The 15,983-nt window shown below is 34.9% G+C and overlaps 2 protein-coding genes across 3 annotated transcripts; one reads left to right on the plus strand and one right to left on the minus strand.

The window, feature by feature from the left end:
• Nucleotides 1–1,929: 1,929 nt before the first annotated feature.
• LOC145628483 (pseudouridine-5'-phosphate glycosidase-like) lies at nucleotides 1,930–10,596 on the minus strand. Of its 2 annotated transcripts, none has more exons than XM_081680781.1 (17): nucleotides 9,813–10,596; nucleotides 9,599–9,689; nucleotides 8,879–8,989; nucleotides 8,541–8,623; nucleotides 7,097–7,156; nucleotides 6,941–7,001; nucleotides 5,984–6,090; nucleotides 5,814–5,891; nucleotides 5,545–5,604; nucleotides 5,389–5,449; nucleotides 4,432–4,538; nucleotides 4,262–4,339; nucleotides 3,661–3,706; nucleotides 3,451–3,571; nucleotides 3,267–3,352; nucleotides 2,911–3,058; nucleotides 1,930–2,400 (listed from the first exon to the last, which is right to left on the minus strand). In XM_081680781.1, the coding sequence occupies exons 1-16, from the start codon at nucleotides 10,026–10,028 to the stop codon at nucleotides 2,964–2,966; spliced, it is 1,461 nt and encodes a 486-aa protein (XP_081536907.1). In that variant the 5' UTR covers nucleotides 10,029–10,596; the 3' UTR covers nucleotides 1,930–2,400; nucleotides 2,911–2,963. The 2 variants fall into 2 exon arrangements, with proteins under 2 accessions (XP_081536907.1, XP_081536906.1); XM_081680780.1 differs by having other exon boundaries at nucleotides 1,930–2,404; nucleotides 9,813–10,595.
• A 1,439-nt stretch (nucleotides 10,597–12,035) lies between these two features.
• LOC145628484 (uncharacterized protein At5g02240-like) lies at nucleotides 12,036–15,330 on the plus strand. Its single transcript, XM_081680782.1, has 9 exons — nucleotides 12,036–12,396; nucleotides 13,070–13,182; nucleotides 13,314–13,367; nucleotides 13,475–13,559; nucleotides 13,954–14,059; nucleotides 14,166–14,252; nucleotides 14,474–14,571; nucleotides 14,653–14,762; nucleotides 15,013–15,330. Exons 1-9 carry the CDS (start codon nucleotides 12,117–12,119, stop codon nucleotides 15,076–15,078), a joined length of 999 nt encoding a protein of 332 aa, XP_081536908.1. The 5' UTR covers nucleotides 12,036–12,116; the 3' UTR covers nucleotides 15,079–15,330.
• Nucleotides 15,331–15,983: the final 653 nt, after the last annotated feature.

Below are 15,983 nucleotides of genomic sequence, written 5' to 3' on the forward strand. Positions count from 1 at the left end.
GTAGTCCGTATTATTTTTGTTCTGAGAGAAAACACTATGCAAAGTAAAATTTAATTTAAGATAAAGAAAAAAAAAATATTAGGAGACTCTTCTCACCATAATAACGCGTAAAAAATTTGATAATGTATTGATTGATGTTGTACTACCATAGTAACCGTACTTGAACAAAATTTCGTGTAATAAGACAAAACATTTACTGCGACTTTGAAGCAAAAGTCCAAATAAGCAATTCATAGACTCAATAATAATACTAGTAGTAAGTATATATAGGGGGATTAATTTTGTCTTTTTAGGCCACCGACTAATTTGAAGAGAATTAGTACAATGTGTTTTTTGTAGGTAGAACAAGAATTAAGACTTAGTAGTAGTAGTAGTAATAGTAGCTGATTTTAATGACATCTAATTAATTAGGTGTGCTTTCATAATTTTATTAGTACAACACAACATGTATTTCTCCTTTATTGGATGGTTTTGTACTAGTGATCTATATTGTTGTTTGGTAACTACTTTAGTTTGGAAGTGGTTATGTTTATGTTTATTCCACTAGTTAAACCATTACAACTAACATTACCACTATCTATAACTTGTAATCTTGGTTATGATTTACTTGTATGTGTTAGTGCATTGCTGAAATTGCGTGGCTCGATTTTTACTCTATGTCAATTGATCCGGTCATAAAAAAAATTAATGTTGTATTTGTTTAAGTTGTCATTATAACAGGTAATCGATTTATTTAGCTTATCGTCCAACTATACCGATTAAAAGTAACCTTATGTTCGATACTAATCAAATGACTTGTTTGTCGCGTAAAGTTACACGTTCGTACCGTGTTATCCGAATACAAGGATCATTCTTGCCTAATTCTTTGAATGAGAGGGAGGGCCATAGCACCAAAACCATGTGGGTAACCTAGTTCATGAAAGTCCAATATTTTACAGAAAAGATCCAGCTATAACTCTATTTTTTGGGGTCAGTCATCATGATAAAATGACAGCAAATCTAACGCTCCATCTACTAGAATTTTTCTAAGGAAAAAGAGTAATCAGAAAGTTTCTTAATTTCTTTTTTTTTTTTGTCCTTTGGAAAAAATCCTTAAACTGTTTTAAACAGTTGCCAAAAAAGTTTGAATAAGAATTTTCTCAAAAAAAAAAAAAAAAAAAGAATCCACCAGTGCTTTCCTTTGAGTCATGCACATGAGATCATACAAAAATAAATTAATTATAAAAATTATTGTAACTTAAATTTATATTCTAAAGCTTTGAAAGCAATTATCTATTCAGAATTTTGAGCTTAATATGAGTTTAAAACAAATTATGGTCAAAATATGACCAGTCAAATTATACTTTTGGCTTTGTACCCAAAAAAAATTATGCTTTTGGCTTTTTTTAGAAAAGTTTTCCTTTGATCAGAAAAGTCATTAGATTCTAGTAGTGAAATCTAAAATCCTGCTTACTTTGATCATGAATCTTGTATTATTGCTTTTGAAACTAAAGTAAAAGATTAAGAATTTCACCAAATAGTGAAATACATAATTTGACGAATTGATTCATTTTAAATCTACTTAATTTTGACCATTAGTATTTGAATATGAGTTTGTAACTTTGTTTTACAATATAGAAAGTATATCACCATCATTAATGTCACAATGGAACACTACATAATACAATTTTCCACACTTATTTAAAATCAAGTAATTTCTATCCCAAAACCATGATAACAAGCTCAATAACAATCCTAAAGTCAAGAATTGGAATTATGATCATATAAATCAATATTTCGCATTTGGTTTTTATTAATCTTGACCGTCTAAAATTTGAACAAACCGTGTTTATACGGAATGCTTTTATATATATATATATATATATATATATATATATATAAAGGAATCTATAAAGATTAGGAATGCTAGAAATACATAAATATCTATGATTAGGTTGACTGTTCAGCTGTAAAACCGACTGACTAAACAATGTAGTTATAGTGGGACTGCAAATGCAGCTTGAATACAGAAACTTGCAGACAAACAACTTAATTTGGATGACCAATTGTCTTTGGAATCACATGAATTTAGTGGAAGTTTTGTTGAAACCCACGTTCACCTGTTTGAAATATGCAACCCCCAATGTTATTATTAAACTCTAACTTACACTAAATCATAGGAGTAACATTTATTCTCAGCTAAAATTCATACAGTTTGTACAGTGGATTTATATGAGTAAGGCTTTCCCTGAAAGATTCATCGTTTCCAATCCAGCATAAGACAGCAACCGCCTCATAAGAAGCCATATGCAGCCACACTCTAGCCATATGACGCGATGAATTGAAAATGATGCACCCTGATGAACGTTGCATCGTCAAAGCCATCAACTTCTGTCATGAGTCGTATGAAACAGACATAGCCTAGCTGCAGGAGAAGGAACTATATTAGTAACGCTGAATGATTCATCAGCTAAAGATTATTTCTATCCACAATAATGTATTACATCCATCAAGAATTAGAAGTCACATTATCCCAATTATGACAGGATTTCACAAAATAGTCAGGTTGTCATCTTAATTGACATACAATGGATACTATATTAAAAAGGCGAGCTATTTCCAGACATCCTAAATAATTCTCATATAATCACATCATCTATAGTTAAAGCATTCTTGGAATAGGCCAATGTCCTGCATTACTCTTCTTCATTATGAATTTATAGGGCTAAGGTTGATCTAAAGATGCACGTTATGGAATATAACTTTGCAGCCCCACCAAAAGTCCAAAACGGGGGAAATTAAGGGGAGAAACAAGAATCCATGGCCCCAAATAATGATCAGAAGTGACAAACTTATAAGCACAGAATATATGATATATGCAAGAGAAACTGTGATTACATATCAGAATGATGGAGTTAGAGATATAGATACCTTGTCAGATACCGTAGCCAGGCCACAAATAACTCCTGGTGCATAGACAACCATTAAGATTTAACTTGATCACCATATCCTCTCATTTGGGCAAGACAAACAGCAATCCTAGAACCAGTGGTGGCATTATTCTTTACAAGAGCGATATCTAGATGCAAGTCAAGGAAATGTATCAACTCGTGTAAAACTCAGGTCAGTTAGGCATTGGAATTGTGTCAGACACTGAAGCAAAACATAACTATTTTTCAACTTTGAATTTTAAAAACACTTGTCTGAGGAGGAGGGGTGGGGGGAGGGGGGGGGGGGGGGGGATGGGATGAGTGAACTCGTCATATTGTAAGGGTTTTAAAGGATACTAGAAGCCAAAGAAGCTCCTCCAGTTAACTCATTCACTCTTGAAAGCAAGAAAGGAGTTTCAGCACTGCCCTTTATATTTTGCTCCCTGAAAATATATTCCAAAGGAATTCTTGTAAGGAATAAACAGGGACACTACAAGCAACTATATCAATAGTTGAGCATTGTTCTGAGAAGAAATCTAACTTTGCTTCCATCAAAGCCTTCTGTATTGCAGATTCAATAAAGTTACCAGAAGCAGAATGTTCTTTGGGAATAGGAACTGCAATTAGCACACCAGTTCCGAGATTGAGTTTTGTGTTGGCTTCTGCAACCAAATGATTGCCATCAGTAATATGAATAACAAGGACTGTACAGCATTAGAATCAAGGATATTGTAAAAAATTTGTCATGCACCTATTAACCGGGCAGCATCTTCTGGGGAATCCACGCGGCAAGAAACCTAAAAACACAAAATATTAGGTGACATAGATTTTATAAGGTTTATGCTATGTACAGGTACAGCATATTACAGGAGACCTGAACTCAAGTGCATTGCAAGTGAAAAGTATATGACAGAAAATTAACGGAAACCAGATAAATGCATACAAACTCCCATAGCTATTGAAATGTAATCACTTGAAAACGATCTCTAAACCACAGCTTGAAGCCAAATAAGCTGCTATGTCTGTGCTACTATTTTCATCATAAAGGTATGTGAACTATACTACATATGTGATGTGAATTATTTTGAATGGAGTAATAAGAAAAAAAGGTATCAAACAGTATTTGTTGGAAATTTGATGGCTTCATTACTGCCACTATCTTCATATTAAAGGTACTTGAGGTACACTCTACATATGTGTTGTGTATGAGCTAAATTATTCAGAATAGAACTCTAAGAAACATAGATAACAAACAAGAGTTGATGGCAATATTATACGCGGTAAAACAAATATCTGATTCCAATTTTACCACTTGCAAAAAATTAGTGGAAATATAGAAATGCCAAAAGTACCTTACAGCCACTCTTTTCAGTAAAAAAGGCAGGAAATTCATTGGTCCTGTATCCAGCAACACACACTCCCTGAGTTTCCTGCATCAAACACATGGGATAAAATTAGACCTTGAGTATTGATAACAGCGGCGAAAGTGATACAAAGTCTGAATCTTTCAAAGGTATCACACCAAATACTCGAGGGTTCTAGGTATGTCAAGTATTGATTTAGCACCAGCAGAGACCACGGCTACTGGCGTCTTCCCCAACTCAGTAAGATCAGAAGATATATCCATGGCTGCAAGGGATAAATCAAAATCAAGCATAAAATATTGGTTACTGAAAGTGACAGATAAAACTCCTTTACACATATTGAAATTATTCCATGATTACAGGTCAACAAATTATCACATCGGCATAAAGCATTGTCACGGAGGGGGTGGAAGGGGAAGGTTATGGACAAACCTCTGCACAAGCTAAGACAGAAAAATACAAGCCATTAACAGAAAGTACCATTTGTTGCACAACAAGGAATGTTTTTGACTATCTCACATAGACTATAAAAGCAAATCCGGCTTCTATAAACTTCTATATGCACTACAGCATTCTGAAAACAATGTCTTATCCATCAAGCTAATAAACGCCTGGTGCTTCAGATACACTAGAAACAATTTTATGCATTGTCAAACTAGAAAATCAGCCAATATGATTTACCACAATCAAGATAGAAATCAATATCTGATGTAACAACAACAGGTCAACAGCAATAACATTATTTCAACAGCTCTAAAGAGTCTTCAGTCAAATTGGGTTAAAGAGGGTGTGCTGTCTGCAGTGTGATAGCAGAAAGCTTGCTTCCATTTAACTCTAGGTTAAAGAAGCATGTAAGATGTACGGGAATTTATTTAGCCATTATAAATTAGTCCTGAAAATAGATACACTGAATGAAAAGGTCAATTTTTTTTATCAATGCAAAAAACAAGTAAAATGGAAAGTGAGAAGACCTCAGTTTATTAGAATTTCCGACAATGTCAATATGAATTATGAGGCTGGAGTGCTATTTCCCTATGGCTTTCAAACCTAATTAGGCTAGGCTAAGTATACTAACTTTTGTATAAATGTCACAGCATTAGAAATGGTAAAATTACTTTGCTCTCCATGCCTGTGTACTCCCCCAATTCCTCCAGTCACGAAGACGGAAATGCCAACCTGCAATTGCAATCATGACAGTAAGCCAATATATGAAGATAGGAAAGGACACAGAGAACTATGTTGTGCAATCTGCTGCTGGGGAAAAGGCTGACCATTGAGGCAAAAAACATTGTTGCTGAAACAGTTGTAGCACCATCTACTCCAGCAGCAACCTAAGCAGGCATGAGATCAGTTATTAAAGGTACTTGAGGTACACTCTACATATGTGTTGTGTATGAGCTAAATTATTCAGAATAGAACTCTAAGAAACATAGATAACAAACAAGAGTTGATGGCAATATTATACGCGGTAAAACAAATATCTGATTCCAATTTTACCACTTGCAAAAAATTAGTGGAAATATAGAAATGCCAAAAGTACCTTACAGCCACTCTTTTCAGTAAAAAAGGCAGGAAATTCATTGGTCCTGTATCCAGCAACACACACTCCCTGAGTTTCCTGCATCAAACACATGGGATAAAATTAGACCTTGAGTATTGATAACAGCGGCGAAAGTGATACAAAGTCTGAATCTTTCAAAGGTATCACACCAAATACTCGAGGGTTCTAGGTATGTCAAGTATTGATTTAGCACCAGCAGAGACCACGGCTACTGGCGTCTTCCCCAACTCAGTAAGATCAGAAGATATATCCATGGCTGCAAGGGATAAATCAAAATCAAGCATAAAATATTGGTTACTGAAAGTGACAGATAAAACTCCTTTACACATATTGAAATTATTCCATGATTACAGGTCAACAAATTATCACATCGGCATAAAGCATTGTCACGGAGGGGGTGGAAGGGGAAGGTTATGGACAAACCTCTGCACAAGCTAAGACAGAAAAATACAAGCCATTAACAGAAAGTACCATTTGTTGCACAACAAGGAATGTTTTTGACTATCTCACATAGACTATAAAAGCAAATCCGGCTTCTATAAACTTCTATATGCACTACAGCATTCTGAAAACAATGTCTTATCCATCAAGCTAATAAACGCCTGGTGCTTCAGATACACTAGAAACAATTTTATGCATTGTCAAACTAGAAAATCAGCCAATATGATTTACCACAATCAAGATAGAAATCAATATCTGATGTAACAACAACAGGTCAACAGCAATAACATTATTTCAACAGCTCTAAAGAGTCTTCAGTCAAATTGGGTTAAAGAGGGTGTGCTGTCTGCAGTGTGATAGCAGAAAGCTTGCTTCCATTTAACTCTAGGTTAAAGAAGCATGTAAGATGTACGGGAATTTATTTAGCCATTATAAATTAGTCCTGAAAATAGATACACTGAATGAAAAGGTCAATTTTTTTTATCAATGCAAAAAACAAGTAAAATGGAAAGTGAGAAGACCTCAGTTTATTAGAATTTCCGACAATGTCAATATGAATTATGAGGCTGGAGTGCTATTTCCCTATGGCTTTCAAACCTAATTAGGCTAGGCTAAGTATACTAACTTTTGTATAAATGTCACAGCATTAGAAATGGTAAAATTACTTTGCTCTCCATGCCTGTGTACTCCCCCAATTCCTCCAGTCACGAAGACGGAAATGCCAACCTGCAATTGCAATCATGACAGTAAGCCAATATATGAAGATAGGAAAGGACACAGAGAACTATGTTGTGCAATCTGCTGCTGGGGAAAAGGCTGACCATTGAGGCAAAAAACATTGTTGCTGAAACAGTTGTAGCACCATCTACTCCAGCAGCAACCTAAGCAGGCATGAGATCAGTTATTGACATTAAATGACACTAAAACTTCTGTGCATGCATGTACAAGACACAATTGTTTGTTGAAGAAACATTAGGCCAAGCGAGACAATTAAGAGTTGCGCGGAATTATGATCCTTGAGAGAACAACCAAAGCAATTTAAGCAACTTGACACTTGTGCAGAGATTTGCAGGCAGAAAGTGAGCACAGTACACAAGAGAAGATTCAGCAATAAGGAGATGTCTAGATTCCTTAACACGGGAAATATAAGCAGACAAATATCAAATATGTAATAGCAGCTCGTATATGCTATTATGCTCTACAGAGAGGTCAGAATTAGTAGGATTTATGAGACAATGCTACCATGACAATCATTATCCTAATGCCTTTAGTAGCCGAGGGAGAGTCTTAACATATACAGCATTACCCATTCAAGTGATAACAGCAAATGTTTCACGTATAAATCACTTTTAACGAATTAGATTTTCCCAGCAGCTGTTTCTATATAAACTAAACATGGACAATAAGAAACTACAATTATATTATTGCTTTACTAATAACAATAAATAGTTATATTCGATTCATCTAACTTTCAGACAGCCAGACAAAAAGAAGATGGGAAACTTGTAGGTGGCTAAATTGTATTCTGGGTCCAGAGTCCAGACTCTCCAGAGAACACAATCCATGACTATACCTGACATAAGATGGTGCTAGGCAAAAAAATTGGAGCAAAAGCTTGTATTCTGGTCATCTCTAAATGTCTTTGAATCAGTTTAACCATATTACATGGGTTGATTAGCTCTTATTATCATATTACACATCCAATTCTTCCCAACAAATGATGTTGGAATAGTGCTAAGAAATAACCAAGATGGCAGAACAAGCATGGTGCACTTCGCAAAGCATGTTCAGATAAAAAACTAGTATGAATATCACTCTATACCTAGCTACCCCCCCCCCCCCCCCAACCCCAATGCTGGAACGCTACAATCATATGCAGCTTCATAGTAAATCATTTAACTCCATTGGGAACAGAGTTTCTTTCAGCCTCGGTACCAAAAAAAAAATGTATTAAAAACTTCCCAAGTATTATAAGAAAAATTTATTTCCTTCACTGCCTCTGGGTTTGCTCCATTCGAACTTAACAACTTTAACGTCCTAACAGAGGACAGTAAAAAAAAATGGGGACTGAAGTATTGATTACGTAAGAGATCACCATGCACAAATTCCAGTGTCAATGATTAAAGTAAAGCACTGATTCTAACAGAACAAAAGTGACAAAAGGTACTGTGTTTAGAAACAATAACGTACATAAAGAATCAGTCGTAGATGGCAAAGGGTGAAGGAAGTTACGAAGATAATGCAAAATATACAATGGACACTTACAACAGCAGCAATGTCACGACGAGCAGTCTTTCGAACTTGCGCTCCTGTTTTAGCAAGCCTCTCCAACTCTTCAATCTGGAGACCTAATATTGATTTAAGTCACCTTAGAGACTAAAGACAACACTTCATTTTTTTTCCAGCTTGCTTAATAATGATTGTATATTCCACGACAGCATTGATGTCAGGTTGACTATGATGAAACATTCAGTTCAATTATGAGCATGAAAAGACATAAAAAGGACATCTAAAAAAATATCAACAGACTATATTTAAATGCAAAGTCATTATGGACAAGAGTAAGAGTAAAACATATATTTTAATGATTGGAAAATAAGCACCTATACGTGGAATTCCATCCAATATAGCAATAGTTGCAGGAATCGCTCCATTGTCTCTCACGATTGCTTCGATTTCCTTTGCAGTTTTAAAATTTTGAGGGTAGGGCATTCCTAATATCATCATAAACAAACCACAATCAGCAATGGTATCATATATGCATATATTGGCAAATAGAACTCAACAATACAAAATTGCCTTTATTTCATTCTATCCAACCATAACTCAACTCGCTCACTTCATTGGAGTGTAGCTTACGGACGAGCACAAAAGGAAATTTGCACATCCAAGTACACACACACTGAGAAAAAACTATAAATTAACCAGGCCCGACCCTAAACTCACACCCCACCCATAGTTCTTGTTCAATACCCAAATTACTTAGCTAAATTAGTCACCAGCTGCACAATAACCCATAAAAACCGTAGTTCAGCCAATTAACAAGCTAAATCCAAATGTCAAAAATTCAAAGAACAATTGGAAAACCATGATCAATTTTACTTTCAATTACCCAAACTGCCTTTCAATTAAACAAACCATAGTTTCAACAGCAATTCAATATCTTCCTAACTAGTAACAATAATTTCACTTTCAATTTATAACAACAAATACAAATTAACAATTGAATAAAAGGGATTTTCAGTTGATCATACAATGACAACAACAATATCAAAGCCTTAATCCCGAGAAGACGGGCCGACAACCAATGATACATGACATACCATGACAAATAATAGTTGATTCCAATGCAACAACAGCTGCTCCACTAGATAGAGCATCAGAAACTTCTGGGCTAATTTTGATCAATCCACCCTACAAATATTGATTAACTTATAAATGCAATTGAAATTTCCTTCATTCATTGATTTGATAGTAAGAACATACAATAATTGAAAAACCCATAAAAATCAATATAGAAAAAAATGGAGGGAAAACCTTGAAAAGATGAGAGGTTGAAGAAGAAGAAGCAGGTTGAGGATAAAGGTGTCTTGTAATGTTAGAGAGTCTGGAAATTGCTGCTGAATCCATTGTTGTGGAACTTCGAATGATTGCGATGCGGTGATTGATTGTTGGTCGGCGGCGGTGATGACGGCGAGGAGAGGGAAAATGGGGCAGGAGTTGTTTAGTAGGAGATGAACTGGTGATTAGCATGAAGGGGTTTTAGGGTTAATTCGGCGGCAAAATGATTCTAAATCTTTGAAACTAATTGTAATAGAATGTTAATAGTTAGTACTAACAAAATCGAATTGGAAAATTGGAAACTAATAATTCCATCTTTGCTCCATGTTTCAAAAACAATTCCATCTAAAACAATCTCGCCTTTCGCTCTAATCTTCTTCTAACAATCTCCGACCGTTTGGATGATTTTAGTAACCGGTTTTCTTAGGTTTGTAAATTTATTGGCACATGTCGGATTTTAATAGGTTTATTCTATTTTTTAATAATTGAAAAACCAAAATCCCCAACCCAGACCCCGCCATTGCCTTCCCATCCCCATCCTCGCCTTTGCTTTCCTTGGCAACCCAACCCTACCCCTCTAAGACATCGGAACCCCACCTTGCCACTAAAACCCCAATAGCAACCCCCAAAAACACTGGTAAGTTACTTCTGTTTCTTCACCGAAATAGTTGTAGGGAATGAGGAAGCTTTGTGGTGGGGGTTTTGGTGGTTGGTGTCCAGATTGTGATAGAGATTGTGGGTGAGGGAGTGGTGTTCGATTCAGATTGGATTGGGGCTCTGGTTTTGTTGATAGAAGTTTGGTGGTGTCGGATCTCAATTACTTAATTCTTTTGCCAATTTCGAGCTCAATTTGGATGCTTAAGAACATAATCAACCCCTAAAATCTTAACGGAACCCTTTTTCGGCACACAAAACGAGAAATAATTAGCTAGCCACTAACGAAATTACTTAACGTTAGGTTAACAACAAAGGCATGGTGTGTTAAAATTGTAAATGACAAGTATTATACTACCATGTGTAATATAAAAAAACATTGGGCACAAATTGAAAAAGTCAATTACATAAAAATACTATGTAGAAAAACCTAATTAAGTTTTATACGTATAAATAACAACCATTCAACATCTATTTTATCGAATACTTATGTTTTGATTTGTTATCTTCATAGACTAATGTTCATAAAAAGTCTGTAAGAGTAATGTCAATCACAAATTCTTATACTCCGTGTGGTCGGCCACGCCGTATAAGGGGCGGATCCAACGGGGGTTCAACTGAACCTCGTTAGATCCAAGAAAAAAAGTTTGGTTCGTGTTTGATGAAGTACCCATTTGTAGTGAAAGAATCATCTACTTTTATTGAGTTTTTTAGGTTTAATTCAAGGCTTAAAGTTTCAAATTCCATTAATGGGAAAAACAAAGAAACTAGTGTGTAAAAGGAAGAAAAAGTAAACTGTGGATTTGTGGTTGACAATACATCATAACATTTTTTTTATTCATTTATTTTTATTTTTTTAAAAAAGATGGTGGACCATTTCTTTTCTATTTTTTTTCTTTATTTTATTATTTTTTATATACTTTAGTGCTTAATGCCTAGTATAAACTGTATAGTAAGGGCATGTTCTCATACGTTGAAATTCAGTTCAGCTCCAACTGAAATGAACTGAACTGAACTGAGCTGAAATGAATATTTTATAAGAGAAAGAAATTAGGAGCTGAACTGAATTTCAACGTATGAGAACAGGCCCTAAGTAGTTTACAATTATGTATTTTTCTTTTTTATAAAAACATTAAAAACTTTAGTTCCTTGCATTGAGAAAAAGATACGCATGGGTAATTGTAGGATCCAAAGAAAGTAAATAATGTAATAAATTTAAATTCTATATATGTATAAAAAAAAAAAAAAAAAAAAAAAGAAGAAAATTCCAATTTTTAAAAAATCGGGAACTCTACAGACATACGTCCCGATAACTCTTTAGCCTACGTTCCGCGTTCCCGTTCCCGTATCACGTTCCCAAACGTCCAACGTACCGTGTAACATTGATATCAGATCATTTTATTTTGCAATTTTATTGAAACTTGAACTTATTTTGTTGTGTACTTGTGTATTGGTATTTATTTGAACCCTCTATTTCATACTTGAAAAAAAATGAATTTGACTCACAAGTCACAACAATCACAATATAAAGATTATAAACCCATATAATCTTTCAAAAAAATAAAAATATTAAAACCCCCAAAGAAAATAAACCGGATAAGGTCCTCATTCAGTGAGTAGGATTTCATGGCAGCAACAAAACTGTCATTCCCTCCAATTCCAGCTTACACCATAAAAAATCAAAGAAACCCATCATTTTTTCAATCAATTATTCCTATTTCTTTGATACCCACAAATTATTATTACAAATGCTGTTATTCAAAGCACAATTTCTCCATAAAATCATCTCCAATCGTTAGTGCTGTGAAACAAGATGTTGCTCAATCATCCGATTCAGAGACATCCAATTACCCTTCAGCTTCAACTTCTAAGTTGGTTCTTGTTGTTGGTGGCACTGGTGGTGTTGGTAATTTTTTTTTTTTTTTTTTTTTTTTTTTGGGTGGGGTTTAGGGTTGATTTTGCCATGATTAGATTGTTGGTTTTTTTTTTTTATGTATCACGTATAAATTGTACGAAATATTTCCTAATAAACAAACGAACGTTTATTAGATTTTAGTCCAATACCCGAGTGAGATTTAGGTACACCCGGATGTATAATGGACTCCCTAAGTAGAACTATCGTCGTGTGTATCCATGTATACTAGACTCTCTAACTACACCTATAATTGAGATATGTTATGTAATGAATTTCAGGAGAACCTGTGTGTATTATAGAATTTGAAAATAGTAAATCAGGAAGTCCATATGATGCCCCCATGACAGGAACCCTTAGGATTCAAAGGGTTAATAATTAATATCATTTTTTCATGTATTCCACAAGTTTATTGTAATTTGGTCCATTAATATATATACTTCGTATATGTTTACATCTTGGAATGACATGAAATAGAAAGTTTTGGTCTTGTAATGAAGTGTAATGATTGAAGGGGCAAATTGGATGCTAATTGCTGTATTTCTGTTGAATATGTCGAGTTTATTAGATATGTAGTATTTATACAATATAGTTCCTTGTGATTATGGTTGTTGTCATAACATTTCATCTATGAGACTTAACCGTACGTTTTGTTGTTTCTTTTCAGGGCAGATTGTAGTGGCATCATTGCTCAATCGCGATATCAAAGTACGTCTCTTATTACGAGATCCTGAAAAGGCAACCAAATTGTTTGGTGAACAAGATGAAGAGAAATTACAGGTAATAATTTTAATATGCTAACATGTTTATCTTGTTGTGAAATAGATTTTAGTTTTTCATAGTGTCTGAATTCATTTATTTTCCTGTGGAGATTAAAGTTTATATTGAAGGAGATTTTAGAACTCTGACAGGTGTGTAAGGGGGACACAAGGAACCAAGAGGATCTTGATCCATCAATTCTCGAGGTCTGTCCTAATGAAAACACAGTGACTGAATTCAATCTAGTTTACAATGCTGATTAAACCAGTAGACTGATAATATTGGTTAATTCTGGACAAAATTTTCCATTTAGGGTGTCACACATGTTATATGCTGCACAGGGACAACAGCTTTTCCTTCACGAAGATGGGATGGAGATAATACACCCGAGAGAGTTGGTATGTTGCCTCTTTAATCCTGTCATGCTGACCACTTGCTAGAAAGTCATAAAATGTAACACTGGAAGGTTGCTACAGCTAGAATTCAGCCCTAGTATATAGTCCCTCTGTTCGGAAATTGTTGGATGTTAAAAATAAGAAGATTGCCACCCTTCCTAGAAAGAGTATGGTGTATGACTGGATTTCCTTAATATGTCCTTAGATTTAAGTGGTGGGACGATGATAGGGCTATCTTTTTTTTTTTTTTTTTTTTTTTTTTGAGACAGTATGACAATTTTCCGGACAGAGGGATTACGACTTAGATTATGTGGCAACCTATACATTGTGCATTTTTTTGGTACAAATGTCTGATATTTGTGCTGATGACTGATAACTTTTGTATACTGTTCCGAAGATTGGGATGGAGTAAGAAACCTCATATCAATACTGCCCTCGACTCTGAAAAGATTTGTTCTTGTTTCATCAGTTGGAGTGACCAAGTCCAATGAACTACCATGGAGGTATGACTTCATATATACATAATTTGAGAATTGACGACTGATTTGATCAAACTTTTAATTAGTACAGAGTATGTTGTTAACATCTTTTCTCATGTTCATCCTGCAGCATCATGAATCTTTTTGGTGTTCTGAAGTACAAAAAGATGGGAGAGGATTTTCTTCGTGACTCTGGCATTCCTTATACTATAATCAGGTTTGAGTGTGAATCTTTGATTAATTTGTTAGAATTTGATAGTTTTGGTATGTGGTATTTCACGGAGGATAATCAAGGATAATAGAGAATACACATACTGACAAACAGCACAATTTGTATGAACATTATTAGATCATCATAAACATAATATTGATCTTAACATTCTAATATAGTGTAACCTGTAGTTTATAAATTTCTCACTGAAGTTGTTTTTGCCACAGACCCGGGAGGTTAACTGATGGCCCGTATACCTCATATGATCTCAATACTCTACTCAAAGCTACAGCGGGTGAGCGCCGTGCTGTCCTCATAGACCAAGGTATGCTAAGGTGCCAACTTTGAGGCCTTAAGTAACTGTAACAAGGGTAAATCTGTTAATGATATCTGGGATTGTGACTAGGGGATAAGCTTGTTGGAGAAGCAAGCAGACTTGTAGTTGCCGAGGCTTGTATACAATCACTGGATATTGATTTCACAGAAGGGGAGATTTTTGAAATTAATTCTGTTCAGGTACTAAAATTATTTAGCCTTCATTATCATTTTTCATAGATGATTTATATTGTCGTCGTGCATTTTTTTTACACGATAATGTATATACTAACAAGTTAGGCTTATCATCAAGGGTGCTATGATCTTTTCATACGGTGTTAGTTATAGTTATACAACTAATCCGTATATTTTTTTCACCTGTCTTGACTCTTTTTCCACCTGGAGCTCAAGATTGTTTCATATTTTTGGTTTTGGGTGTTGTATTCTGTAGGGAGATGGACCAGGGAGTGATCCACAGAAGTGGAAAGAGCTGTTTGACGCTGCTCGAACGAAATAACAAGGCCTGCTTAACTTGCAAGGCTGGTATTCTAATTCAATTCCTGTGCTGAATTACCTTCTGTTTCCCTATACTGTTATGCTGTATAGTTACTAGATCACGTTCATGCATTTTTATAGTGAGAAAATGCAAATTTGGGAGGATGAAAAGTAAGGAATGATTCTTTCCTAACACTTCTTTTCCTTTCCTTTCCTCTGCTTCCATTATAAAGCAAACATAAGAAAGTTATTCAATTCCTTTTTAATGATTCCATCCATTTATTGCTACCAAGTAAAGGCTTTCAAAACTTGAATTATGAACACATTTTGTGGATTCTGGAGAAGATAAGCGGAGTTTATATATAATCCAGAACAATCGCGAGCGGGCATGGCCCGAACATGTGCACACGTACCGGCGTACGTACTAAAGGAATACCTCTAGTTTTAATCAAAGCTTGCAAGGGGCGTGATAAGTATAGAGTATGTAAAGGTCTTTTATTTTGTCTATGTGGGACATTTGGTTATTTTGAAGTGACACTATACTTGAAGTTTGATTAAGATATGTTACTATTGTGGAAGACCAAAACTTCGACAATTGTCTCAAACACATATTGACCTTGTTATTGCGGATTGTAAGTATGTTAATACGTAAAAATCCTTTAATGGCAATATGGCTTGTTGCGTCCACAGCCCACCAAAGTACCAAAGTCCTACACATACCGGCTCCAACTGAGGTTTGAGGCCAAGGCTTCGCAAAATTTGGAAATTACATCCGTGTACTATCCTTATTTTCTATAATTGGGAAAAAAAACGGAGAATGGTAATAATAATAGGTGAATTTGAGTTATAGCGTGCTAAATTCGACTATGTTTACTACCAATGTAAGTTTTGAGGTAACTTGAAAAAATGATTGGTTAGAATTCTTGG

The sequence above is a fragment of the Chenopodium album genome, chromosome 4 (genome assembly GCF_948465745.1).
Source record: "Chenopodium album chromosome 4, dcCheAlbu1.1, whole genome shotgun sequence".
NCBI classification, from domain to species: domain Eukaryota; kingdom Viridiplantae; phylum Streptophyta; class Magnoliopsida; order Caryophyllales; family Amaranthaceae; genus Chenopodium; species Chenopodium album.